This window comes from Mustelus asterias, chromosome 19 (assembly GCF_964213995.1).
Source record: "Mustelus asterias chromosome 19, sMusAst1.hap1.1, whole genome shotgun sequence".
Taxonomy (NCBI): Eukaryota; Metazoa; Chordata; class Chondrichthyes; order Carcharhiniformes; family Triakidae; genus Mustelus; species Mustelus asterias.
In genome coordinates, this window is record NC_135819.1 from 59887814 (window position 1) to 59914438 (window position 26625).

General features: G+C 41.6%; 1 protein-coding gene across 3 annotated transcripts in view; it reads right to left on the reverse strand.

Annotated features, from left to right (window-relative positions):
* Nucleotides 1-26625, reverse strand: part of reln (reelin) — a 343770-nt gene that overhangs the window by 177843 nt on the left and 139302 nt on the right. For all 3 annotated transcript variants that reach the window (XM_078235653.1, XM_078235652.1, XM_078235651.1), the window contains exons 9-12: nucleotides 26418-26469; nucleotides 17943-18039; nucleotides 17233-17473; nucleotides 7226-7371 (exon numbers count right to left, since the gene is read on the reverse strand). In XM_078235653.1, coding sequence (XP_078091779.1) covers nucleotides 7226-7371; nucleotides 17233-17473; nucleotides 17943-18039; nucleotides 26418-26469 — 536 coding nt within the window. The remainder of the gene's footprint in view (nucleotides 1-7225; nucleotides 7372-17232; nucleotides 17474-17942; nucleotides 18040-26417; nucleotides 26470-26625) is intronic.

Below are 26625 nucleotides of genomic sequence, written 5' to 3' on the forward strand. Positions count from 1 at the left end.
GTTTAAAGGATACAACTTGTGGAATGTGACTTTGTTAACAGTCATTTGAGTGAATGAAGGAGGTATTCCTACAGAAAATGTTTACTACAAAGTGACATTGATGATTTTCAGGAATAAATGCCTGTATTAGCAAGCGAGTTTAAATGATACACCGGGGTAGAAAGGGATTGAGTTGATAATTCTCACTGTGAAACAAAGCACTAATTGGAGATCTGGTCAGTCCAGACTAAAAACATGCAGATTACCACAGGTCATGAGTTTAAACACAAGATTTCCCCCCCCCCACAGATCTATTTAAAACCCTGATGGCAGTGGAGTCTCGGACACCCAATCTGAGTCATGGCTTGTATACTAATGACGTGGAGATGCCGGCGTTGGACTGGGGTAAACACAGTAAGAAGTCTAACAACACCAGGTTAAAGTCCAACAGGTTTATTTGGTAGCAAAAGCCACGTGGCTTTTGCTACCAAATAAACCTGTTGGACTTTAACCTGGTGTTGTATACTAATGCCAGACTGAACACTGATATCAACTTTTGGCATTGAGGGGACAATGGGGGTAAACGAAACAATCTCAAATGCCAAACACCAGAATCAAAAATTAAAAATCTTAGGAATGCACTGTGGGTTAGTTAGTATCTAAAAGAAAAAGGCATATTCATGTTTTGGATGGGGCCATTAAACAGATATAAAGCAACAAAGAATCGGTTTTTACACAGCACCTTTCAGATCTTTGAATAAAATAATGCTCATTCTGATTAAACAGATTGATTTAGGCCCAATATAAAAAAATCAAAATCCATTACCTATTTGTCAATATTGTGGAGTTTTGTTTGAAAATCGACAAGAATCCACTCAGTTTAATGAGATGCCACTGGAATTAAACGGGACTTATCTGGACAGTATTCAATAAAGATAAGTAACTGTGAAGAAAATCTATAACGGGGAAGTTTGCTAACTCTTTGTTGGGGGCAATAATCCTAATCTCTCTCTTCATATCTTCAATAATAATTTATTCTTACATAACACCTTTCATGCGGAAAGTATCCTGAGGCTCTGCACAGAGAGGGGAAGCAGTCAATAAGCAGCAATAGAAGAATTACATAAATATTTCAATATAGAAACAGACTGTAGGCCCAAGTGGACCACTTTGGTGTTTATCCTCCACACAGCTAGTACTCCAGTGTGCTCTCACTGTTTCATATTCGTTTATCCAATTCTCCTTCAACCACTGATTCAGCCTATTTTTAAATGCTGACATTGGCAGATGAATTTTCAATTAACTGCAGAGACATGATCAAAGAATGCCAGACTGCATTTTCCCATTGGTTGGGACGCCAGTCTTTTGCTATGGTCTCAGCTCCAGGTCAGTCTCATTCCAAGAGGACTGATGGGGGATGTTGGGTGGGGGGTGATGGCTACCTGCCCGCAGGTCCATTAAAGGGTTTATTAAGTCCACTCCGCTAAAGCTGACTGGAATAACGGGCCTGCCGTTGAGGCTGTAACAAGGCTGAGAGCCCTTCCACAAAGACGGCCCAGTAGTAGAGGCCTCTTTGCAATTTTATCTGTTTAAAAAGTCTTAAAAGAGCACTCCACCTTGAGGTACCCTCTTGTTCTCGCCTCCCCTACATTGGCAGCTTCTATCTCCGAGGGTGCTGATGTGTTAGTGCTGGAGGGTCTTCTATTGGCTCACCCTGGCTGCTCATTAAAAATCATGTCAGGCATCAGGCACTGACACAACATGGAGTCAGGACTCAGAAATACATCCAACGTCGGTCCTGATCCATGAACAAAAGAATCAACCCCAAGTCACCACTGCAGTCACAAACTCCAGTTGTGCATTCCACAGTCTCACAACACTGGGTGTCAAAAAGAACAAGAAGCAATTGAAGGCACAGTTGAAGAATGAGATTTTGAGGAGGTTTTTTAAAATTTGACAATACCCGAGATGTCTGGGCTGAGACAGGTGAAGGCTGCCATCAACTGGAGAGCAGAGGGAGAAGGGAATGCACAGAGGGCTACAGTCAGAAAGCTAGAACATGCTAGAACATAGAGCTGAACGAGATTGTGAGGTAGGATGAGGCATGAGTAGAAACAAAGTTAAAAAGGGTTACAGGCCTCAAAGGGATACTGATAGGTTAAGTGAGTGGGCAAAGATTTGTCAAATGAAGTATAATGTGGGAAGATGTGAAATTGTCCATTTTGGCAGGAAGGATAAAAAAGAGTATTATGCAAATGGTGAGAGATTGCAGAACCTTGAGGTGCAGAGGGATCCGAGTGTCTTCGTGCATATATAACAAAAGGTTAGTATGCTGGTACAGCAAATAATTAGGAAAGCTAGTAGAATTTTGGTGTTTATTGCAAGGGAATTGAGTATGAAGGTAGGAAGATTATGCTTCTTGTACAGGTTAAAAGTGAGATCACATCTGCAGTACTGTATACAGCATTGGTATCTTTATTTAAGGAATTATCTAAATGTGGTGAAAGCAGATCAGAGAAGGTTTACCAGGCTAATGCTTGAAATAACACCTAAAAGACTAACATCTTCACTCAATCTGGAAGCATGACCCCAACCTTTCTGTTGTGTGTTATTTTAACTCAGCATCTTGCTCTCCTGACATGTGCGTCCTTGACCTGCTGCGATGCTCCACTGAAGTCCAATGCAATCTGGAGCAGCAGCAACTCATCTTCCGGTTAGACCCGCTACAGCCCTCAGGACTCAATACTGAGTTCTACAACTTTAGACTTATGACCTTTCCCCGCCATCTTAAACCCATCTTTAAATATTCCATATATTTATTGTCTCAATGCAAAAACCAACCCCTATTCCATGCCAGGCCATCTGTCTCTTGTTCTTAAAGTTGCTACATCTTGTTACAATCTCTCCCAGCTACAGTATAAAGCCAACACACTTTCCCAATCTTTAGTTCTGATTAAGAGTCAAATGGATTGGAAACATTAACTCTGTTTTCTCTCCTTACAGACGTTGCCAGATCTGTTGAGTTTTTCCTGCATCCTTTGTTTTTGTTTCAGATTCCAGCATCTGCAGTATTCTGCTTATTATAATATCTTGTCTTATGAGCAAAGTTTGGACAAGGTAGGCTTGTATCGACTGGAACTTTGAAGGGTGAGGAGTGACTTGATTGAAACATCTAAGATCCTGAGAGGTCTCTCAGTGTTGCTGTGGAAAGGATGTTTTCCCTTATGGGAACTAGTGGGTCACAATTTAAAAATAAGGGGTCATCAATTTAAGTCAGATTTGAGGAAAGGTTTTTCTCTCAGAGGGTCATGAGTCTTTGGAAGTCTCTTCCTCAAAAGATGATTAGAAGAAGAGTCTTTAAATATTTTTAAGGCAGAGATACATAGATTCTTGCTAAGCAAGAGGATGAAAGATTATTGGGGTACATGAGAATGTGAAGTCTAGGTTACAATCAGATCAACCACAATCTTATTGAATGGCAAAGCAGACTTGAGGAGCCGAGTGGCCTACTCCTGTTCCCTTAGTACATATGTTCATAAGGTGGAAATTAGAATTTTTTTCTTTATTCTTTCATAGAATGGGGGTATCCTATGGCCAGCATTTCTTGCCCATCCCTAATTGCCCTTGTACGGTATAGCTTGTTAGGCCCATTTCAGAGGGCAGTTAAGAGTCAACCACATTGCAGTGGGTCAAGGACCACATCTAGGCCTGACCGGGTACAAAGAACAAAGAACAGTACAGCACAGGAAACAGGCCCTTCAGCCCTCCAAGCCTGTGCCGCTCCTTGGTCCAACTAGACCAATCGTTTGTATCCCTCCATTCCCAGGCTGCTCATGTGACTATCCAGGGAAGTCTTAAACGATGTCAGCGTGCCTGCCTCCACCACCCTACTTGGCAGCGCATTCCAGGCCCCCACCACCCTCTGTGTAAAAATCGTCCCTCTGATGTCTGAGTTATACTTCGCCCCTCTCACCTTGAGCCCGTGACCCCTCGTGATCGTCACCTCCGACCTGGGAAAAAGCTTCCCACTGTTCACCCTATCTATACCCTTCATAATCTTGTATACCTCTATTAGATCTCCCCTCATTCTCCGTCTTTCCAAGGAGAACAACCCCAGTCTACCCAATCTCTCCTCATAACTAAGACCCTCCATACCAGGCAACATCCTGGTAAACCTTCTCTGCACTCTCTCCAATGCCTCCACGTCCTTCTGGTAGTGCGGCGACCAGAACTGGACGCAGTACTCCAAATGTGGCCTAACCAGCGTTCTATACAGCTGCATTAGCAGACTCCAGCTTTTATACTCTATACCCCGTCCTATAAAGGCAAGCATACCATATGCCTTCTTCACCACCTTCTCCACCTGTGTTGCCACCTTCAAGGATTTGTGGACTTGCACACCTAGGTCCCTCTGTGTTTCTATACTCCTGATGACTCTGCCATTTATTGTATAACTCCTCCCTACATTATTTCTTCCAAAATGCATCACTTCGCATTTATCCGGATTAAACTCCATCTGCCACCTCTCCGCCCAATTTTCCAGCCTATCTATATCCTGCTGTATTGCCCGACAATGCTCTTCGCTATCCGCAATTCCAGCCATCTTCGTGTCATCCGCAAACTTGCTGATTACACCAGTTACACCTTCTTCCAAATCATTTATATATATCACAAATAGCAGAGGTCCCAGTACAGAGCCCTGCGGAACACCACTGGTCACAGACCTCCAGCCGGAAAAAGACCCTTCGACCACTACCCTCTGTCTCCTATGGCCAAGCCAGTTCTCCACCCATCTAGCCACTTCTCCTTGTATCCCATGAGCCTTAACCTTCTTAACCAACCTGCCATGTGGGACTTTGTCAAATGCCTTACTGAAATCCATATAGACGACATCCACGGCCCTTCCTTCATCAACCGTTTTTGTCACTTCCTCAAAAAACTCCACCAAATTTGTAAGGCACGACCTCCCTCTTACAAAACCATGCTGTCTGTCACTAATGAGATTGTTTCATTCTAAATGCACGTACATCCTGTCTCTAAGAATCCTCTCCAACAACTTCCCTACCACGGACGTCAAGCTCACCGGCCTATAATTTCCTGGGTTATCCCTGCTACCCTTCTTAAACAACGGGACCACATTCGCTATCCTCCAATCCTCAGGGACCTCACCTGTGTCCAAAGAAGCGACAAAGATTTCCGTCAGAGGCCCAGCAATTTCACCTCTCGTCTCCCTGAGCAGTCGAGGATAGATGCCATCAGGCCCTGGGACTTTGTCAGTTTTAATGTTCCCTAAAAAACCTAACACTTCCCCTCTTGTAATGGAGATTTTCTCTAACGGGTCAACACCTCCCTCCGAGACACTCCCAGTTAACACGCCCCTCTCCTTCGTGAATACCGATGCAAAGTATTCATTTAGGATCTCCCCTATTCCCTTGGGTTCTAAGCATAATTCCCCTCCTTTGTCCCTGAGAGGTCCGATTTTCTCCCTGACAACTCTTTTGTTCCTAACGTATGAATAGAATGCCTTAGGATTCTCCTTAATCCTGCCTGCCAAGAACATCTCGTGACCTCTTTTTGCCCTTCTAACTCCCCGTTTGAGATCTTTCCTACTCTCTCTGTATTCCTCCAGAGCTCCATCTGTTTTCAGTTGCCTGGACTTAACGTACGCCTCCCTTTTCATTTTAATCAGATCCTCAATTTCCCTGGTTATCCACGGCTCTCGAATCCTACCTTTCCTATCTTTCCTTTTTACAGGCACATGCCTATCCTGCAGCCTTATCAATAGTTCCTTAAAAGACTCCCACATGCCAGACGCGGACTTACCCTCGAACATCCTCTCCCAATCAACATCCACCAATTCCTGCCTAATCCGGCTATAGTCAGCCTTCCCCCAATTTAGCACCCTGCCCGTAGGACAGCACTCATCCTTGTCCATTACTATCCTAAAGTTAACAGAGTTGTGGTCACTATTTGCCACATGTTCCCCTACCGAAACTTTGACGACCTGACCGGGCTCATTTCCCAGAACTAGGTCCAGTATAGCCCCCTCTCTAGTCGGGCTATCTACATACTGTTCCAAAGAACCTTCCAGTACGCATTTTACAAATTCCTCCCCGTCCGGACCCCCAGCTCTAAGCACTTTCCAGTCTGTGCCAGGGAAATTAAAGTCCCCACTTTAAGTAAGGATGGTGATTTCTTTTCCTAAAGCTCATTCATGAACCAGGTGGATTTTTACAACAATCGATGATAGTTTCATGTTCACCATTACTATGGCCAGCTTTATATTCCAGATTTATTAATTCATTGAATTTTCAATTCCACCAGCTGCCATGGTAGGATTTGAACTCATGTTGCCAGAGCATTGGTCTGGACCTCTGGATTACTAGTTCAATGATAATACCACTACGCCACCATATCCCCCAAATGAACGATAAAGGAGATGATGACTATGGTTGAAACATCAGAAAATCAAGGCTTAACATGTCCAATTGACTACATAGGAAGGTGACCTACATCACTGACCTCGGAGTGTGGGTTATTTGTATATATTGTTCAGGAAGAAAATAGCAAGTAACAATAATGGAAAGATCTCCTCAAAATATTATTTGTAGAACAATCATGAATCCATAATTTATTCATGCAGTTACAAACAGAAAAGCGAACATTTTTTCCCTTCAAAAATATTGCAAATACTGGAAATATGAATTTTTCCCCTATGTTACACAAAGACGTTTCACAGCTACTCAGTCTAAAATTGCTGAGATCTCAAATATTATGGACTCTTGTTGGGTTAACTGAAAATTAAACTCTCCAGAGAGGGTGTTGCATGCATATCCTTGAGCAGTCAATTGAATGCGGGTAAGGCACTGAGGATAGGTTCAGGGAATTAAATTCCCTGTGCTGTCAAGTGCTTTTTCTATAACAGCAACTGTACAGAAAACGTTTTGGGGAAACTCTCTAGCAGTGAATTGCGTGAAGATTATTTATTTTTCTAGTGCTCTGAAGCAAATAGCTTTGATTGTTTCCTTCTGAACTTATAATGGTAATAAAGAGTTAAAATATTTTTTCCAGTGCATCTTTTACATCCCACTACAAATATTTAATTCTTTCTCTCAGCAAATTTCTTTGACATCCAGCTGCACTTTAAATATGTATGTGTGGGGCTAATGCAACCCTTCTTTGAATCTCACTTATCCCCCAGATAGCTGTACACATATTCAGAATACTAGAGATAACAAGCACTTACCCTGCAGGCTGACTTTCAAACTCTTCCACCCACTGCGTTACAATGCCTTCGGTCCAAAGATCAACATCCCTGGTTGTTACAAAGTTAAAATCAGTGCCCTCAGTCCCATGGAAATACATGGAGTTACCATCAGATTGACAGCTATGCTGTGGGGAGAGAGAGATAGAGTGCATTACAAGGACTCAGGACACTAGTTTGTAACCACAACAAAATCTGGCTTCAACAAAGAGAATTTTGAAGAGAATTTTTCAATTATTTATTCATTATTGCCTTAAGCGTGAAGTCAAATTACAGTTAAACAACACAGCAGCTCCCCCTCAGTCTAAGTATCATCGTGATAAATAGAATATTTATTTTGATGAGTGTTTTGCAGGTTGATTATTTAAAGCAACAATAAAATGAAAATGTCTGGTTTCGATAACTACAATTGTTTTAGCAACACTCTTTAGGGCTTGATTTCAGTGATGCTAAGTTTCTCATAACTGTAGTTTCTCATTTGTGGTATCATTTTCCTTAATCTACACTAATCTCCATCTTTAATGGGGTTTTTTATATAGTGCTCTATCCACAAAATTACATACAGTAGTCGAACTAAAACCTAAATAAAGTTACTGTTGTCTATTTGATCTTGCACTTTAAAGTCTCTATTTATAAAATCAAAAATTCCTGTGGCCTTTCTTATGGCTTTATTCAGCTGCTTTGCACATTCAAATACGCCTCTCAGTTCATCCACACCCATTAGTATCTTTCCATTGACTGTACACTTGGTTTTCTATCCAAGATATATCATGTATTGCTCCACATTAAATTATCACTTTTGCTTGTTTCTGCTAACCTGACTATGCCCTCCTGAAGCCTCCTAAAGCTCTGATCTTTGTTTGCCCAGTCTCTCAATTTAGTATCTTCGATTAATTTTGATTCTGTGTTCCTGAGATCCACATCCAAATCTGTGATCTATCTTGAAAATAAACTGATCCCTGGAAATGCTACTTTTAACTCTCCCCCAATCCAAACAAAATGCAATAGCTCTAACTCACGGACCAGCTTTCCATCCACGCTGCCATATTTCCTCTTATACCCACATTGCTGAATTCTTGTAATAACCTTCTTGTGAGACACCCTATTGAAAGCTGTTTGGAAGTTAATGACTGGAATTTTTCAGCCGTTCATGCCCTGCCGCTGCTGCAAATGAGGACGGAGAATTTGGCACTCAGCCAAATCTCCGTTCACTCCAGCGGGATCAAAGAATCCCGCTGGCGTAAACAGCCGGAAAATTCCGGCCAATATTTTCCACAATAATTGCATTCCTTTCATCTACATAATTAATTACATCCTCAAAAGATGTGATTAAATTTATCAAGCATGAATGATCTCTAATAAATCCACATTGATTTCTAAATGTCCACTAATTTAATCTCAAATTAGGTTTTGGCCACAGAAGACAACTGGCCAATATTTCTACAATGACCAGAGATATCCGTCTCTTGAAGAGAGGTGCCTTACTGACCACCCTTTAGTTTCCCTGCACAATGTGCATAGTAAGGAGAACTGAAAAGTTATGATCAGAGCACCTGGCAACTCTCTTTGACTTACTTCAACTGCCTAAGATGTATGCCATCACAATCCAGTGACATCCATCTTGAATCTGTTTACTTTTCTCGGAATCAATTCATTTGGTGGGCCCAGGTAAGAGTCAGTGTAGACTCAATGGGCCGAATGGCCTCCTTCTGCACTGAAGGGATTCCATCTTTCTATGATTTTTCTGCAGGTTACTTCTAATAATAATAAGAGTGGAACATGAACGCTAGGATAGACATGTTGGGCTGAATGGCCTGTTTCCGTGCCATTTTTCTATGTAATCCAATTGTAATAATTCCATATCCTGCTCTGAACATTTATATTCCAACATCATTTGTAAAGCAACATATTTAATATTACTGCCGTACTGTCATGTTCCACACCTAGATTTCCTCTGCTTCTCTAAGGAGTCCTAACCTCTGTTAACGAATAAAGAAAAATGTCAACATGAAAATAGAAGCCCTTAACGATAATCAAAGATCTGGGTCTCTGAATAGGGTAATTGCACATGATTCACGTATGTGTGAAGAAGCAAAAAGCACCAGAAAGACTCTGAAAATATATCTAGGAATATATAAGCAAAGCTAATGACCCTTAAGAGAGAAGGAGGAAAATCTGACTGAGGGAAAATTGTTTGAGGTACTGAAAGATAGAACAGATAATTATAAATGTTGTGTTTTCAAAGTATAGTTGATTCATTGGGCTGCATATTATTGGGGGGTAATTTATCTCAATCAAAGTAACAGAAAAACAAAATTAACACAGAGAAACAGAAAATATTCTCGAGAGGATTGTGGTCACAATCACCACTTAAAATGTATTCCTGCAGGTCTAACGTCAATCAAAGAGCATGAGTATAAAATTGATTCTCTGTTTGGTATTTGTACTATCTTTCTAGGCTCATATTAGTGACCAGATGAAAATACACCCTGACATATTACCAGGCAAGCATTTACAGCTGAATAGGTAGGTTCAGTCAGTTTGCTTTCTGTTCATTTCATGCAATCATAAATTGATACTTCCAACTAAATGAAAGATCCAACAAGTACTGCATTCTACACTGTTCATCTGGAAAGGGAATGGGATAATATTACATCTTTTTATGCAGGTCACTGACATATGGGGGGTGCAGTGGAGAAGTGGTATTGTTACTAAACTAGAATTCAGAGACCCAGGGTAATGCTCTGGGGGACCCAGGTTCGAATCTCACCGTTGCAGATGGTGAAAGTTAAATTCAATAAAAATCTGGAATTTAAAGTCTAACGATGACCATGAAACAATTGTTGATTGTTGTAAAAACCCATCTGATTCACTCATATCCTTTAAGGAAGAAAATCTGCTGTCCTTATTTAGTCTGGCCTATATGTGACTCCAGACGCACAGCAATGTGGTTAACTCTCAAATGTCCTCTGAAACGGAAGGCAATTAGGGATAGGCAATAAATGCTGGGTCTAGCCAGCAACACCCACATCCCGTAAAATAAATAAAAACAACATGGCTGAAAATCCAAACTAGAAACAGAAAATGCTAGAAATACTCTGCAGGTCATAATTATGACATTATCAAATAAAAACCAGGTGATATGCTGCACCTATGCAATATTTGTATTCAATTAGCTTGGCACATAATTTTCCACCCAAGAACCTAATATCTCTCTTTTAACTCTAAGAGTCACGCTGTAGATTAGTAAACTGCCTTAGAAACTGAACTGATTGAGAAAACAATAATCCAGGTAAACTTTAATTTTAGTAAGCTTACTGTTAAATCTGTGCACTTCACTTGAACAAACTTTTGAGCTAGCAGCTTGATTTTGCCATGTTGTCTTGTGTTATTAATAATTGGATCACACAACAATGGAAGTTGGTGGATCACTTTGCTGTAACTGTTAAAGGACCGATTTATTTAATATGTAGGTTCAGTCAGTTCCTTTCATGCATTCATAACTAAAAAAACTCTGGTTAATTAGCTTTGACAGATGCATTAAGATAGATCTGGATTGCTCCTCTATGTCTTGCATCTGAAATTGCATCAATGGAATGGTTACATCTTGCAGCAAAATGAAAATTCCACAACAAACACATGATTTTTTTGCGGAAATAGCAGATGCAGTTGTGTCAGACGTTGCTTTCACCTCTGGAATATCTCTCTTCAATCTATACCTACCAGGGGTGTATGAATAATAGATCACTTCCGTCTGATGACTCTTAAGAACATGTCAGGGGTGAAATGAGTTCCAGCAGACTGAATTCAATGGTGAATGAGATAATACTTAAAATGCCAATAAAATAAATATATGGGTTTAGGTTTTGGCAGATCAGAAAGGGTTCGATACTACCCCACACCAATCCATCTGCCTATGTATCAGATCGTAATAATTCAAACTAACTTGCACAATAAAGTAAAATAGCAAGGCCATTTTGTGATTGTGAAATTAATATTTCTAACATAATTCAGATTTAGATCAAAGGTTTATAGGTGAATTAGTGCTGGAATCATAGCAGGAGCCTCAGAGGATGATGTTGAAATTCAACAATACCGACAGAGGTAAGAAAATGTTTGATGAACTGACTCATGACCTCAAAGTTTCAGGGGCTGTTCGCACAGGAAGAGAAGCCACTGATGGAATAAATATATCTGAAAGGTTGCAAGTAAACGGCAGCAGATGGAGGTCAGACTTGGCAGATCCACAGTTGATGATGTGAAGAAAATACTTTAGGTTTCTTTTTAACCCATTTTAAAATATTTCACCCAAGAAATATTCAAATCCTTAAGGTGTTGCAAAGAACAGGCGTGACTCTGCTCCCTATTGCCATAATTCAAAGAATTGGTTGAGCAAAAGACTTTTTTAACTTCAAAATGGAATGATTGAGTGGAGTCCTCATAGGTACATTTAAGATATTGCCGATATAGTGGAGACATATTAGTATATTGCTACAAAATAAGCTGTAGGCAGAGACAGCACAGTATAATGACATTTAGGACAGATACTGAGAATTTCTTCTTCCTCCGCAAGAAATTAACACACAGGATGGACCCCCAGGTATGATCCTAGAGGCAAAAAACCTTGAAATCATTTAAAACGAGAGCTGGATGTTGCACTGGGGACCATAGGTTATTTCTGGATGGATGAGCCAGGGTGAGCTTAATAAGCATCCTCATCCATATCCATCTTGCGATCATGGAGACAGAAAAGGTAGAACTAAGGTCACAGGAAGAAAATAGGCAATAGTGACGGAGAGAGCTGGAAGATCAGGAGGATACACGGTAGAAAAATACCATCGCAAAATGATTGAGAAAAATAACAAAAATAACATTAAAATATTATTTCTTTTTTTATTTGAGGTTACCTATTAATTCTGTACACAGCTAGTTAAAATGAAAGATTTGGAGACAGGGAAAAACAGTGCTGAGCAATTCGGAGGATAGAATAGATGATGAATGACAATGCTCACAGACAGGAGAGGTGAAGAGGGGTGAGTATCACAGGGAGCATCAAACTAAAGAAACCAATAAAGGATGTTGTTAAAAATTGATGATAAATTGATTGATATATCCAAGACAATACAAAGAATGAGAAAAAAAAATAGTAGTCTTGGCAAAATCATAAAGGGCAGAGCACGTGGATGAGTGAGAAAATGGAGATGACAAAAGTGAAAGAAATGAGATTTGGAATAAATGAATGTTGGATAGTAAATGAAAGGATACAAATGATAGAATATCATTTCTGATTTTTATTAAAATTGCTCCTGGGTGAATGGGGAGAGACAGCGGTCAGATTTTGTTAGACTGACGGGAATCTTGCCTGCTGGTTGGAGAACTGACCGGGAATCTGCATCAGTTCCATGAAGGTGCGACAATGGAATGAAGTGCTCTTCGGGCACTTAAGTGGCCATCACTGTGGTCGAGTCCCAGGCTGTGGAAGTCCTGCTGGCCAGAGACCAGCAGTTTGTCATTGCCATCAATGCCAGTGGGAGTGGGACTGATGGTAGCTGGGGGCACTGCAGTCACCTGAAGTCTAGAATCATCATGGGTCTCCAAGTCAAAGATGAGTGAGGATGGGATGGGGTGGCGGGTGGGATTGACAGGAAAACGTGTTGAGGGGCAGGTCAGAGCTAAGGGCAGGTTGTATCTTTCTGCCTCACCCCGTCCCAATGCCGGGTCCTTCAATTAGGCACTAATTAGGCCCGACAATGAAGAACGCCTTCAAGCCCTCACAGCCAGCAAACCTGACAGGGAAAGTGTGCAGCCTCCACTTAACCCCTGAGCCAGCACTACAATTGTGGTCTCAGGGTTAATGGGTGTCAATTGGCTCATTAATGAATCTAATTGACATTCTACCATCGGCAGCCAGGAAATCCATGTCAGCTCCTTCTGCACTTCCACTTAATTGGGGAAGGTTTTGCCACTGCCTGGAGACTGATACTTAGATGAAATGGGCCCAGCCACCATGCTTCCCACAATGACGGGCTGTAATAAATCCAGTCCTATGGATGAGGACTTAAAAGAAACTAATGCCAAAAGTCCCAGGGCAGGTAGGCACTCGAGATTTCCAACGAGTGACATTCTAGTTTCTGATTGGACTTCAATCACAGGGAATGCTTGCCCACAGGGAATGCTTGCCATTGTCACTTAAGTGCCAAGGGCACTTAATTCCATTGCCCTCCCTCATGGAACTGACGCAGGTTTCCTGGCAGGTGAAACCCCCATCAACCTAACAAAATCTGGCCTTAGTCTCTCACCCACTTAGCCAGGAACAATTTTAAGAAAAGTCAGCAATGATATTCTATCATTTGTATTTGCATCTTTTTACTGATTACCCAACATTGATTTATTTCAAATTTTGTTTAATTTACTTTTGTGGTCTCCGTTTCCTCACTCGCCACAGGGATTTAAAGTGGAGAAGCGGCCCTGAGTTCAGAAAGTCTGCTGAGGTCAGTGGTTTAGGTTGGACATGTCAACAACCTTCCTCTCTCACTCCTTGGGTTTCCAGCCTTCCTGTGAGGATGAAAAACTGGACAGATAGCTATTCAATAGAAGTAGGAGGTTTGCATTAAAAATGGTGTCTTGTATTAGTATGTAGACTCCGATTAGACATTAACTATTCACACTGCAGTTCCTCAACATTGTGCCTAAATTCTTATCAGGGTCAGCATGGAGCAGGGGCGGAGCTGATCTTTGCCTTAATATTCTCCTTTAATTAAATATCTGTATTACAGTGGGCTTAATTAAAACAAACAAGCTTGAATGTGATACCAAGTAAAGATTTTGTTTCTTTTTCTTGTCCAGATGCCAGTCCTGGCGACTGAAACATTTAAACATCCAGAGACAGCTCCAAACCGCCTTTAGGAAGTTGTCGATTCGGTAAAATGTAAAGTGAAGTTCCCTCTAAGAAGCCTCATTCACTGATTTGTCACAATCTTAAAGCTGATAGCTCTGTGTTCATATTTTGATTGAATGGAATATGGCAATTGCTTTTTTTTCAACAAGAGGTTTCCAGTTACTTGAGGATGATACACCAGTTCAGTTACATGAAATAAAGACTCAACTCTCTGGAGCTTGACTGAAATGCTAACAAACCTAATTAACTATGTCTGATCTGTTATTTTTTAACTCCCAAACCAGTTACAAACCCCAGCTGGTGGATCAAATTTCTCAGCTTCACTGTTGAGCTACAGCACACTCAGCTGGGTTGGTTTCAATTCGAGGGCAACAAATGGGAAGATTGGTCACTCGTACATGAGGCAAAGAGACAGCTGCCATTTTACATCAGGCTGCTAAGCAACAGGGATACAGCTTGGTGGATTATGGGTGGTCACTACCAGGCCAACACTAAGGTATGTCTGCAGGTGTCATGATCGTGAGGTGGGTATGGTCCACCAGAGTCCCTGATCTACAGTGCAGAGTTTATTTTTGTGGGACTGTAGGCGCATTCTCCTGTTAAAAAAATACCACAAAATTAGGCACATTTACACATCCATGCCAGCTGAAAAAGAGCTAATCCTGGCAACTCCGGCCATCCACTCTTGATTTGTAATCCCTGTTGGTTACAACACCAAATGGATATCCAAGAGTATTTTAAACACAATGAGGGTTTCTCTCTTTACCACCCTTTTGGGCAGTGAGTTCTACATTCCCACCACACTCTGGATGAAAACTTTCCCTTCAACTACCCTTTATTCATTCAATAATTACTTTAAATCTATGCATCCTGGTTATTGACCTTCTTATTAATGGAAATGGGTCCTCCTGAATTCAGATTCATTCTATCCAGACCCCTCATAACTTTATACACCTCAACTAATTCCTCTCTCAGTTTTCTCTGTTACAAAGAAAATAAACCCAGCCTATTAAATCTTTACTTGTAGCTAAAATTCTCCATTCCTGGTAACATCCTTGTAAATATCTTCTGTACCGTCTCTAGTGTGATCACACCTTTCCTGTAATGTGGTGACCAACACTATACGCCACACCCGAGCTGCATGCTAACCAGATCCTGCTCGCCACAGGAATAGTAGCGGGCGAGGGGTGGGTGGGGAGGGGGGGGGGGGGGGGGGGGTGGAAAGTGGGGGAAGGAGGGGGAGGTGTTGGGGCGAGCATGGCCGGAAAATCCCACCCAGCTTATCTGCCAGCATCTGTGGAAAGAGAAATAGATTTAATCTTTCGAGTTATATTACACTTCTTCGGAAATGAAGTTTGAGTTCAGAGGGAGTCATATTGGACTCAAAACGTTAACTCTGTTTATCGCTCCACAGATGCTGCCAGTCCTGCTGAGCTTTTCCAACATTTCTGTTTTTATTTCAGATCTTCATTATTCACAGTATTTGCTTTTATTACAGTTGAGCCTAATCCAGTTCGCAACAGATGTTGTTCACACATTCACTTCCAGCTGGTGGTCACTAGATGCCAGTCAAAAACAGTGATGTTGATTAATTTTTTCCCCTTTCCTAATCAGGGAATGATGCAGCCAGTTTGAGTGTTCCTATTACTACCCAGAGCTTGTTTTTAAATTTCTTCTTAACCAAATATGAATCCAGTTCTTATTTGAAACTGTTATATCAATGGAATATTAAATGCTTTTGATTTTCATTGGATCAAATCACTGGACAATCCTGTTTGCGGCAGATAACATTAATTAACCATTCATTATTGATGTTAATATTATTAACCACACGAAAAAGTGTAATAAAATAGTCAATTATTAGTATTCTTATCTGCATTAAATACATGGATTTAACTTTAAAATGTATTAGTATTAAGGTTTAAACAAAACGAAAAGCAGAACATTGCGGATTTAAACAATTCTGAAGACTTAAACAATCTTGCTTTAAGTCATTCCAAGTTCTATTCATAAGATGGTACGCAGAGTGGGGAAGCAATGAGAGTGAGGTTAAAATAAAGTGGTTCCGTTTCATGCTCTATCCCTGTCCATTTGCAGTTTTATCACTGCACCATCTCACCGTCCATCCTGGCAAACCCTCTTTTTTTTTACATATCTCAACATGAGATCATCTCTCATTCTTCTAAATGGCAGAGAATATTAGTTCATTCCAATGTCTGATTTGATTTGGCTTGTTTTGATTTATTATTGTCACATGTATTAGTATACAGTGAAAAGTATTGTTTCTTGCACGCTATACAGACAAAGCATACTGTTCATAGAGAAAGAAAGGAGGGAGTGCAGAATGTAGTGTTACAGTCATAGCTAGGGTGTAGAGAAAGAGTCACTAATGTCAGCACATGGTGACAGATAATAATCAAAATATCCAGGGAGTAGGGAACACGAGGTTGAGCTAAAGCAATTCCCATTTCAAGGTTGTCCCATTACTCGCAAATCTAAATGACCTCACCTTCATGTCCTGAGAATGTTTCCTGTCACATGTATTATCACACAGCTAGATGCACATCAGAGGCCAATATCAAAATAAATTCTTGATTTTCTCCCTAAGGCATCACTGTTGTGATGATATTTACCGACAGCTGGGCCTCACACTTTATCAGGATTACTGCTGTTGGATTGCAGGCATTGGGTTTGGGAGATGGCAGATTGCAAATGGCTGGTGACAGATGGAGAGGAATCTGCCCTCAACACCTTCATTTCAGAACAAGTGAACATCATAAATTTCCCAAATTAAGAAGATGTCATTCAACCCAGCCAGACGGAAGGACATATTTGATAGCCAGACGGACCAAGGCATAATTGCAATACAAATTCTGTATGGAATGGAACTAAATGTCATTTGTAAGCACGTTTAAATTAATGTGCCCTCCAACAGCGAAGACTTTTAATGACTCATACTTTAACGGATTAGTCACTGGGTATGACTGCTCCACAGAGGTATAAAGCTTATCAATTAGAATTAAGACATGCAAAGAGATGAGTCTGTACAAAACAGCAAATGATTAAGTTAAGGGAATTAATTGGAACAAACCTTTACTGTTGCTCCAGGGAAAAAAAGCCAGTGGCCTGTGTCGACTGGGTCTAGGTTATCTTCCAGAAGCATCTGTTTGTGGGCAGCATTGATGATCAGTATGTTATCCAGGGCCCAACAGGCCTCATACACATCACTTGCATGGAGATCTTCTTGCTTCCATTTAAATTTGATATTTTCACCTTTGGCGTCTTGGGGAAGATAGATTATGTGGATAACGGTGCTGGTGTTAGACGGAGCTCTGTTATTTAAAAAATACAAATCATTTATCTTTGTAATTTATTTCATTTTATTCTTTACCTTTTACCTTTGCAGCTTACTTACCATCACATATTCTCTTCACATAGAAAAGGGGTGATTATATATCCTTAACTATTGCTAGAAATCTGTAGATGGTGCCAATCAAGCAAACAGGGCAATGCAAGCATTTCCCTTCCTTACTTTCATCTCCTGCTTGTGTGCAGTATTCCATTTCGCAGCAATTAAAGTTACAAAAAATTTCCCCAACTGAGCAAGTCAGCTATAGGATCGAATTCATAACCTTTTGACCGGGGCTCACATGTTTAACCTCTGCAAGGGCACCCATATTACCCAATTTTGAAACCAAGGTACAGGGACTAGGGTGTACTGGCAGCGGAGTATGATGACATGCAGCTCCCCACCCCCATCCCCCTTCCGGTTCCTTCCCATTAATGTTCTTTACTACAAACCTAATTTTCTCCAGAACAATCCAATCAGCTGAGGTGTTCTTGCTGTAGGAGACGACAATGCCAGGATCGGTATAGCTATATCGACACGTACCAGACCCTGGAAGACAGATCAGAGGAGGAAAAAAGAGCATCAGGAAATGATCTGACAGAGGCATCAGCGACCATAGCCGTGACCTTCCGTTGCCCGCATGTTAGTCTTAAACCTTTCATGCGTTTGATTTATGAAGAAATCATTGGCTGATTTGTGGTTAAATGTAAATATGGAATTTTGTATGATTTATGTGACATGTATGATATATAGATGATAAATCACAACCCTGGCAAGTAATCTGTCACTTTTCCCAAGAGGGAAGACTGAATAAATTTGTAGAAATATTAGGAATTGGTAATGCAAAGGGGTTCACCTGCACAAAAGTGCTTACTGCCGTTTTAACAGCTTGGACGCATATGTAGTTTTGCCATATCTATAAGGAGTAGTAAATAATACAGTCAGGACAGAAACCTGATTTTTAATGTATGAATAGATAGAAAACCATAACATGTATCTCTCGCTCAATCAGGCGCAACACCTGGTCAGCACCAGCGATCTCTTACTACAGTGTTGTTCAGCTCAGCTGCAATCAGTACACGCATTGTACAAAGAACAATAACAATAACACGAGTTAATCAGAAGCAGTGTTTAACTAACTGAACCGTCTCATTGCACTCACTGAGACCTATAAACGATCCATGAATTTTATCAATCCATTGTAACAAAATCGCTGCAGCCTGGAAGTTAAGAGCTATTGATCTGTTGACTATGAATGGAGTCCATGACTACAATTGTATTGTACTTCTTCCCCCTGAAAATCTTTTTTGTTTCATATTTAATAGAATTTTCTATCCCTCGGGTGGTTCTTTCACACCATGCAATCATCCACAACAAAACAGACAAGCAGAAAATCCCATCTCTGTCATTCCAGTGTAGTTTTTGGGTGAGGTTTCAAGTATGGTCCAGGGTGACCCACTTGCTGATTCTCCCTCCAACTCTGTGGGGAACCACTATGGCTTGACCTGTTGTTTCTCCACAATCTCGATCCCCTGCAAATGCCACAATTTATTTCTCTCTCTCTTTCTATTTTGTCCCATTAGTCTTTCTCTCAGCTGTGGTCACTGGGCCCCTGCCTCCCCATGACTAAGCCAGGACGGTATCATGGCCAGAGAGCTGTGGAGGTTTCCACAGCCATCCTCAAACATTCCTCTTCTATCATCTTTTAATACAAAATGCAATTCAAGTAAGGACATTTGGATGCTGCCTCCTTCTTCCTCTTCTCACCCAGTTCATCATAACTGAGCAGTTTGCTTTCATGCAGTGCTCCACTTAGCTCCCTAGCTGGGAACTGACAGCAATTATGAATCAGAAAATCACCTGCCCAGATGAACATGGACAGCTGAGACCAGAGTAATCCACTGAGAATTTTGCTTATCAATACACTGCGCTGGTTTTTAAAACCAGTCTCGTTTTAAACAAGGTACGACCGGTACTTGCTGCTAACCTTTCAGCAGGTAGAAATATTAAAACTAGAACAAAAGATATTTTGCTCAGTAATTTAATCCAGCTAGGATGATTGCTCTCTGATTAACTTGCTTGATAGATTGACTGGTTGTAATTCCTATTAATATTGAGTGATGGTGTCCTGAAGGTCTAATTGAACACACATTCACTCACCACAGCTTCCTGACAGGAGCTGTTTTCTGCCTGATTTATCTAACTTTACGTTTTGACAAACACTTTCAAACTACAAGGTAGTTTTGTTTTTTCAAAAAGTACCCTTTCAATAAATCTCTCTGCTCTCTTTTAAATGTTTTAATAGTGTAGTGATGGTTCAGACACACTTTCTAAAACACAATGCAAAAAAAAATCTGGACTGAGGTACAGTAACCATATTAAAAAGAATAGAATGTTTTTGTACTGTACTCTATTACAATATTCATATTTCCCCTTCATTAGTTGTATGAGAAGATAATGGAGCAGTGAGGTGAATCTGTGCTTTCTCAGATCTCTTTCTTTGATTGCACTTCACTGTCTAATTGAGGACCTGACATTTGAAGGTATGATCGCTGTCGCATGAACAATATTTCAATTTTAAGTATGAAATTTTTATATTCTTTCTTAGACACTGAGTTCTGTTTCACCGTGTGTAGCGATGCACATCGACAGGAAGAGATAGGTTCTTCCAGTTAGCAGGGGGACAAGTAGCAAGTACTTTAATTGATATTCATCATTTTTTGATCACAAGTGCCAGAAGGGACTGATGAGTGATGGCTACATTACATCCCCAAAGGAAATGGTAGTTGTCCCCTAGACCTCTCTAATAGAGCTCCTTGTAGTCTGCTGAAGAGGAACCACCCTCTTGATCAGAGAATAGTGCAGCGAAGCTTCAGGTCTGAACAGAAAGGAGGGGCTGAATTTTCATTTGTGGGTCCAGATCCCACTGTCGGGAGGAATGGGGCGGCATGGTGGCACAGTGGCTAGCACTGCTGCCTCAAAGCGCCAGGTACCCAGATTCAATTCCTGGCTTGGGTCACTGCCTGTGTGCAGTTTGCACATTCTCCCCATGTCTGCATGGGTTTCCTCCGGGTGCTCCAGTTTCCTCCCACAGTCCAAAGATGTGCAGGTTAGGTGAATTGGCCGTGCCAAATTCTCCCTCAGTGTACCCAAACAGGCACCAGAGTGTGGCGACTAGGGGATTTTCACAGTAACTTCATTGCAGTGTTAATGTAAGACCAATTGTGACTAATAAGTAAATAAAAAGTACAGGTCAGGAACCCGCACATGCCAGTGTCAGCTCCCAGAGGCTGTAATTTGAGGAAGCAGCCAATACAGTGGATGGGTTCCCACAAGCTCAAGATCCATTGTTTAACGGGGAAATAGGAGACCCACAGCTTGCAGGCCTACCGGCCAGTTGCCCCTCTTCTGTCAAGTGAAAATGTGGCCTGAGAAAATGGAGCGAAACTAATTTTATGAAGTCAAACTTAAAAAATCAACATAAAAGGTTAACAATTTGTAAAACCATTACAAGTAATTGGATTAAAATATATTTGGTGAGTTGCCCTAGTGATAAACAAATCAGGAGAAGAAGAGCACTCCATTGATAGACGGAAAAAGCAGCAGTGCTTTTACTACCACGGATCTTCCCGCCTGAAGGAAGTTAACACCAAGTGAAACAGGCTGATGTGTAAACCCCAAAAAGGAGCATTCAGCAATGGAACGATTAACTATCTTATTGAAGAGACATTCTGTAGACGGGATGACATAATTTTATGCAAGGGATATATTTCAAACAACTGCTCTTAAAGCTATAGCTCATTAGAAATTTGAACTGCAGCCAGGGTAAGGGACCAGTTTCAAATTCCATCTATTTTACAAAAGGATCTGGGAGCCTAGGCTGTTCCACTGTCTGCTCACCAGGAAAAGAAAGTGATACAATCAAATATAATCCTATTCAATTTTCTCCTCAATTAATCTCTGTTCCTTACATGAAAGATTGCTATTCAAAATGTTGTATTTGGACACTGTCTCTAAATACCACAAAAGAATTAAGAATTAAAGGCCCTATCTGGATATGTCCCGATCCATCCATTATCTTCATGAGGTATCCTTGTGCAGCACTTACCTTTAATTTTCTAATATAATCTTTGACATTTTTTACCAGCATAAAAAATAATTTGTGTTTTCCATCAATAGCTTAGCATATAAAACTAAATCCTACAGCTTAACATGAATGAGTGATTAACTTTTATTTTTACATGTAGCCCCATCTCAAGTATTGCATCACTTGTGTGGTCCGTGCTTTAGGCAATACTGCAAATGAATGATTACTGTTAAAACAACAAGTTATGCTGAGATTAATCTTGAGCTTAACTCCTGAGCAATCAACTCAGCATACAAGTGTAAATGAACGAGTGGAAAAAGTGAAATGAAGAAGAAAAATAAAGAAAATAAAAATAATTGACAATGCTTTCAAATTCCTTGAGGGTTCTGCCTCTCATTATATCTCCAGTAGGAATCCGAAGAACCCACTGGAAATAAGGGAGGAACCTGGTTAGGCTGGATTTGCACCAACTCCATCTATTCTTGGGGCCAGATTTTCATCCCCCAGTGGAGGTGTGAATCGGATTGTCAAACACTGCTGGAATAAACAATTTTCCTGTGTCTTCCCAACCCACACCATTTCATGTGGCCTTTTCACAGGTTGGAAAGGCCTTGGGACAAAACACACATCAGTGTCACTATTGTGTGGACCACAGGGAAATTGTATTTCCTCCTGACATAATTTTCATGTACTGGTGTTGATTTTGGAAGCCCTAAAAAACACACGCACACCCCTCTGTGGAGCATTCATGACCATTAGGAGAAACCTGCTGAGGAGACAGGAACATACTGAAAGATAAGTGCAAAATATTGTGACACATTCAAATGTCACTATTGGATGTTGTATTGTAATGAAAGTGTGTTTTAAGGAAGTAACTTATCATAGGAACTGACCTACAATGGTAGGTTGACTCTTGCATTGAGCAGCATCTTTTCCAATTGTCAAAAGTGCCATAATGCATTAACAAATGTAAAAAAAGTCCTGTCAGATTCTGCTGTTTTGTTTTGTTCTGTGATTTAATTGGTTAACACAGGAAGAAGTTTAACAACACCAGGTTAAAGTCCAACAGGTTTATTTGGTAGACAGCTCTGGTTATGAAAACAACCCTGCTTTTGAAAGTTGGACAAATATCTGCATCTACTCCCCTCTGTTAATTTTTTCCAATGATTTAAAAATAATTCCCATTGCTACTGTATGGCTCCTGTGGTCTATGCGAAGTACTGTTAGGGGGAGTTAATATATTTAGTAAAAGGAGGTTGGAGTTAATACTCCTGACTCACCGGGTGGGATTTGCCTCTCTCTCCATGGTGCGTTTCGCATCAGTGGAAGGTGACGCACTGTTTGCTGGGATCTTATGGTCCCGCCATTGTTAATGGGGTTTCCCGTTGAACATACTCCTAGCCACCTGGAGACCCATGGTGGGGGTATGTCATTGATGGGACCATACGTTCCCCCCAGCATATATGGCAACAAAACTTTGGTGACCATCAGAGCACAATCTAGTCAGCCTGTGAACTCTGTACACTCGTGAACATTGCACACCCTAAAGATCCATTTCAGTAATGAGTTGCCAGACAAATGTTGTATCCCTCAAGGACCTCAACTAGCAGAAATCTCCAGCAAGGTGTTAGGAATAAAATTTGTTTACTTTAGAAAAACAGACATTGAGTCAGAGCGTAGTAAGGATAACCACTGAAGTTCTGCTTGGTGAACTATGTACCTAAAACTAAAGAAAGGCTTAATGTAAACCTATATGTAGACAAGATTGAAATTTAAACAATGTTCTGTGTACATGACTAACAAAATACAGTGACTTGGCAGAGTGCTGTATAAGAGGAGAAAACTGTTTCAGGAGTTTCTCAAAGATGGTGCTCTTCTTGCACGCTTGAATAAACGATCGTAACTTGTACCTGAGTCTCCCGTGGTGGTTCGTGGATCACAACAACAGTACACACATGGTGAGTGGCTATGGAGGACACTTGGGGGCATGGAGGTATAATGGGGTATCTGAGGGACCATGGAGGTGGCGTGGATAATCTGAGTTGCAGACAATATGCCTGCTGTCTTGACTAGGAAATGCCCTCTCTATAGTACCGTAGAAAGGAAAAGTAAATCGAAAATGGGGGTTGGGGTGTGGATGGGGCCGCCAGGGTGGCATGTTGGTGTTATGTCTCCCTTGAAAGATCATTGAAATGATAAACAAGTATAGAAAATAACCATATGGTTAGTCTTTACATATAGAGAGCGAGAAAATATGTTTCAGTGATACAAAGCACTGGTCAGATCCACCTGGAGTACTATAAGACCATGAGATATAGGAGCAGAATGAGGCCATTCGGCCCATCAAGTCTCCTCCACCATTCGATCATGGCTGAAATGTTTCTCACCCCATTCTCCTGCCTTTTCCCCGTAACCTTTGATCCCTTACCAGTCAACAACCTATCTATCTCTGTCTTAAATACAGTCAATGACCTGGCCTTCTCCACAGCCTTCTGTGGTAATGAATTCCACAGATTCACGACCCTCTGGTTGAAGAAATTTCTCGGTCATCTCGGTTCTAAAGGGTCATCCCTTTACTCTGAGGCTGTGCCTTCAGATCTTAGTCTCTCCTATTAATGGAAACATCTTCTCTGTGAGCAGTTCTGGGCCCCACAATTTAGACAGGATATATACTGGCCTTCATGGAAGTGAAGCATATGAGAGTTACCAGAACGATGCCAATATGATATGAGGAGATTACACAAACGAGGGCTGTATTCCCTAGGATTTAAAAAGTTAAGGGATATGTTGATCAAAGTTTTCAAGATATTAAAACAGATAGTTTCTCTCTATCTACACCATTTCCACTGGTGGTGGAGTACAGGACCAGAGGCATAGTCTAAAGATTAGAGCAAGACTTTTCAGTAGTAAACACTTTGTAGGATGATAAAAGGTTGGAACAAATGGCAATTGATTCTCGATCAATTTTTAATTTTAAAGCTGAGGGAAATAGATTTTTGTTACCTGAGATATTAATGGGTATAAGGCAAATGCAGGTAAATGGAGTTAGGTCACAGATCATTAAATGGTGGTACAGCCTTCTCCTGTTCTTAGGAGATGCAGAATTTTTTGACCAGAATGACAGAATGGATTGGTCAACAGGGTTGTACTCACGGTTGATGTAGAATGACTTTGGGCGGAGTTCTCCCAAAAAAATTCTAAGTGTTGAATTCACAGGAAAACTGGAGTAATTCAGAATCTCCCACACTCTGCGCATGCGCAGTGATCCCAAGCTGTCAGCCTCCTGTTTGCTGGCCAGCTTGATCACTGGGCAGCCCAGGACTCCCACAGTGCTGCTCCTCCAACAGTCCCATGGCCCGATCGCGCTCCCCTGACCATTCCAGGGCCAGCCTTGCCCCCCCCGCCCCCCCATCTCAGACCGCCCCGGTCTCCAACCCCCACAGTGCCAATTCTCCGGCTGACCCTCCCCCTAACCAACCCGCCCCAATTGCTGGCCTCCCTCCTGCCCTCATCGATCCCAATGCAGAGTGGTAGCGGGACCCCCTTTCCCCACCGATTGTCCCTAGGCCCTGCTCCCCCAATAGACCCTGTCCCCTTGGCCCTGCCCGGCAAGGAGCCCCCGGGCATTGACACCTTGCCCCCTGGCACTGCCCCTGGAGCAGTGCCAGGGGGCACAGGCTGGCACTACCAAGGTACCAGTGCCCAGGGGGCACCACCCCCCCCCTCCCCCCCCCGCCGCCTGACCCCCCCGGGGGGGGGGGTCCCCGATTGCCCCCCTTCACTCCAGCGAGGTCAGGCCGCTAGCTCCCCGAAAGTGGGGAGCTACTGTAATCCCCGCTAGAGTGAAATACTCCACGGGGTGGGAGAGGCTAGAGGGCCCGGAGACTTCAGCCCCGGGCCCGCCAATAGCATTAAAATTAGATTAATGTCTTCCCGCTGGTTTCCAGCGCGGATCTGATGGCACCAGAAATCCGGCGCTGGGTGATGCATGCGTGGCGGGAACGCATGTGTGAATCCCACGCAGGCCCGGCCATGAGATTTCCCAATCCGTTGCACTGGAAACTTAGCATTGTGGGGTGGGAGAATTGCGCCCTTTATCGTTGATGCATTAGTGTTTGGCCTGTGAGGTGATGATTGAGGTCATCAGATTCCTGCCCAATCTTCATCTGATTGCTGCATTTGTTGACGTAGTGGAATATCCTTTTTGTGGTAGCACATTAATAAGGAATCTTTCTCCACTGAAAGCACTGTCTTACTGTGGGTAGCTGGCCTTGTCCTATGGGAGTCAAGATAGAAATCTTTGGATGTCTGCTGGGTTTGAAATAATACCTTGTGGGTGTATCAATATTGACAGGGGGGGGGGGGGGGGACCATAAGAGTGTGTTAATAATTGATGGGCAATCCTTCTCACACGAAGTATGAAGCTTGGGAAATGCTTCATTTTCCAGCTTTGCTTCCATGTGCTGACTCGGATGAAATTAAAAATAGGCCATGTGAGACAGAGTGTGGTGAAATTTCTTCAAACTCCCTGACAGCGTAGTGTTTATGTGCACCTACTTGTTGCTTCAACAGGTTCCCCCCCAACAATACTGATAATAACTTTTCCATCACGGATGGAAGGTTAGAATAACAGAAGTTTGCTTCCACTGCCACTGTATTGTTTTTCATTTCTATTATGTTCTGCAACACGCTGAAGTAAAAAAACTATTTGAGTCTGTTGTAAAATGTTTGCCTTATTAAAATGGAAGTTATTAAATCGCAAAGTTTTCAAAATGCTTCCGCAATGCTGCTTCAATGCTGATGGGGCTGGGTAAATGAAGAAAAGGTTAATGTTGCTTACCGATAGAGAACTGAAGAACAGATGCTGTGGTTGTATTGAGCATAACGGTGGTCTAGAAAAAAAAGACAAGAGGATTAGAAGAGGAAACATCTTGACCTCAACTGCTGAAATAATTGAATTAGAATGCTCTTTGGTTGATGTCACTTTAGAAGGAGCCCTCTCTGATCCCACCTGAGAGCAGTGAAGCTTTCATACAAGGAATTTGGCT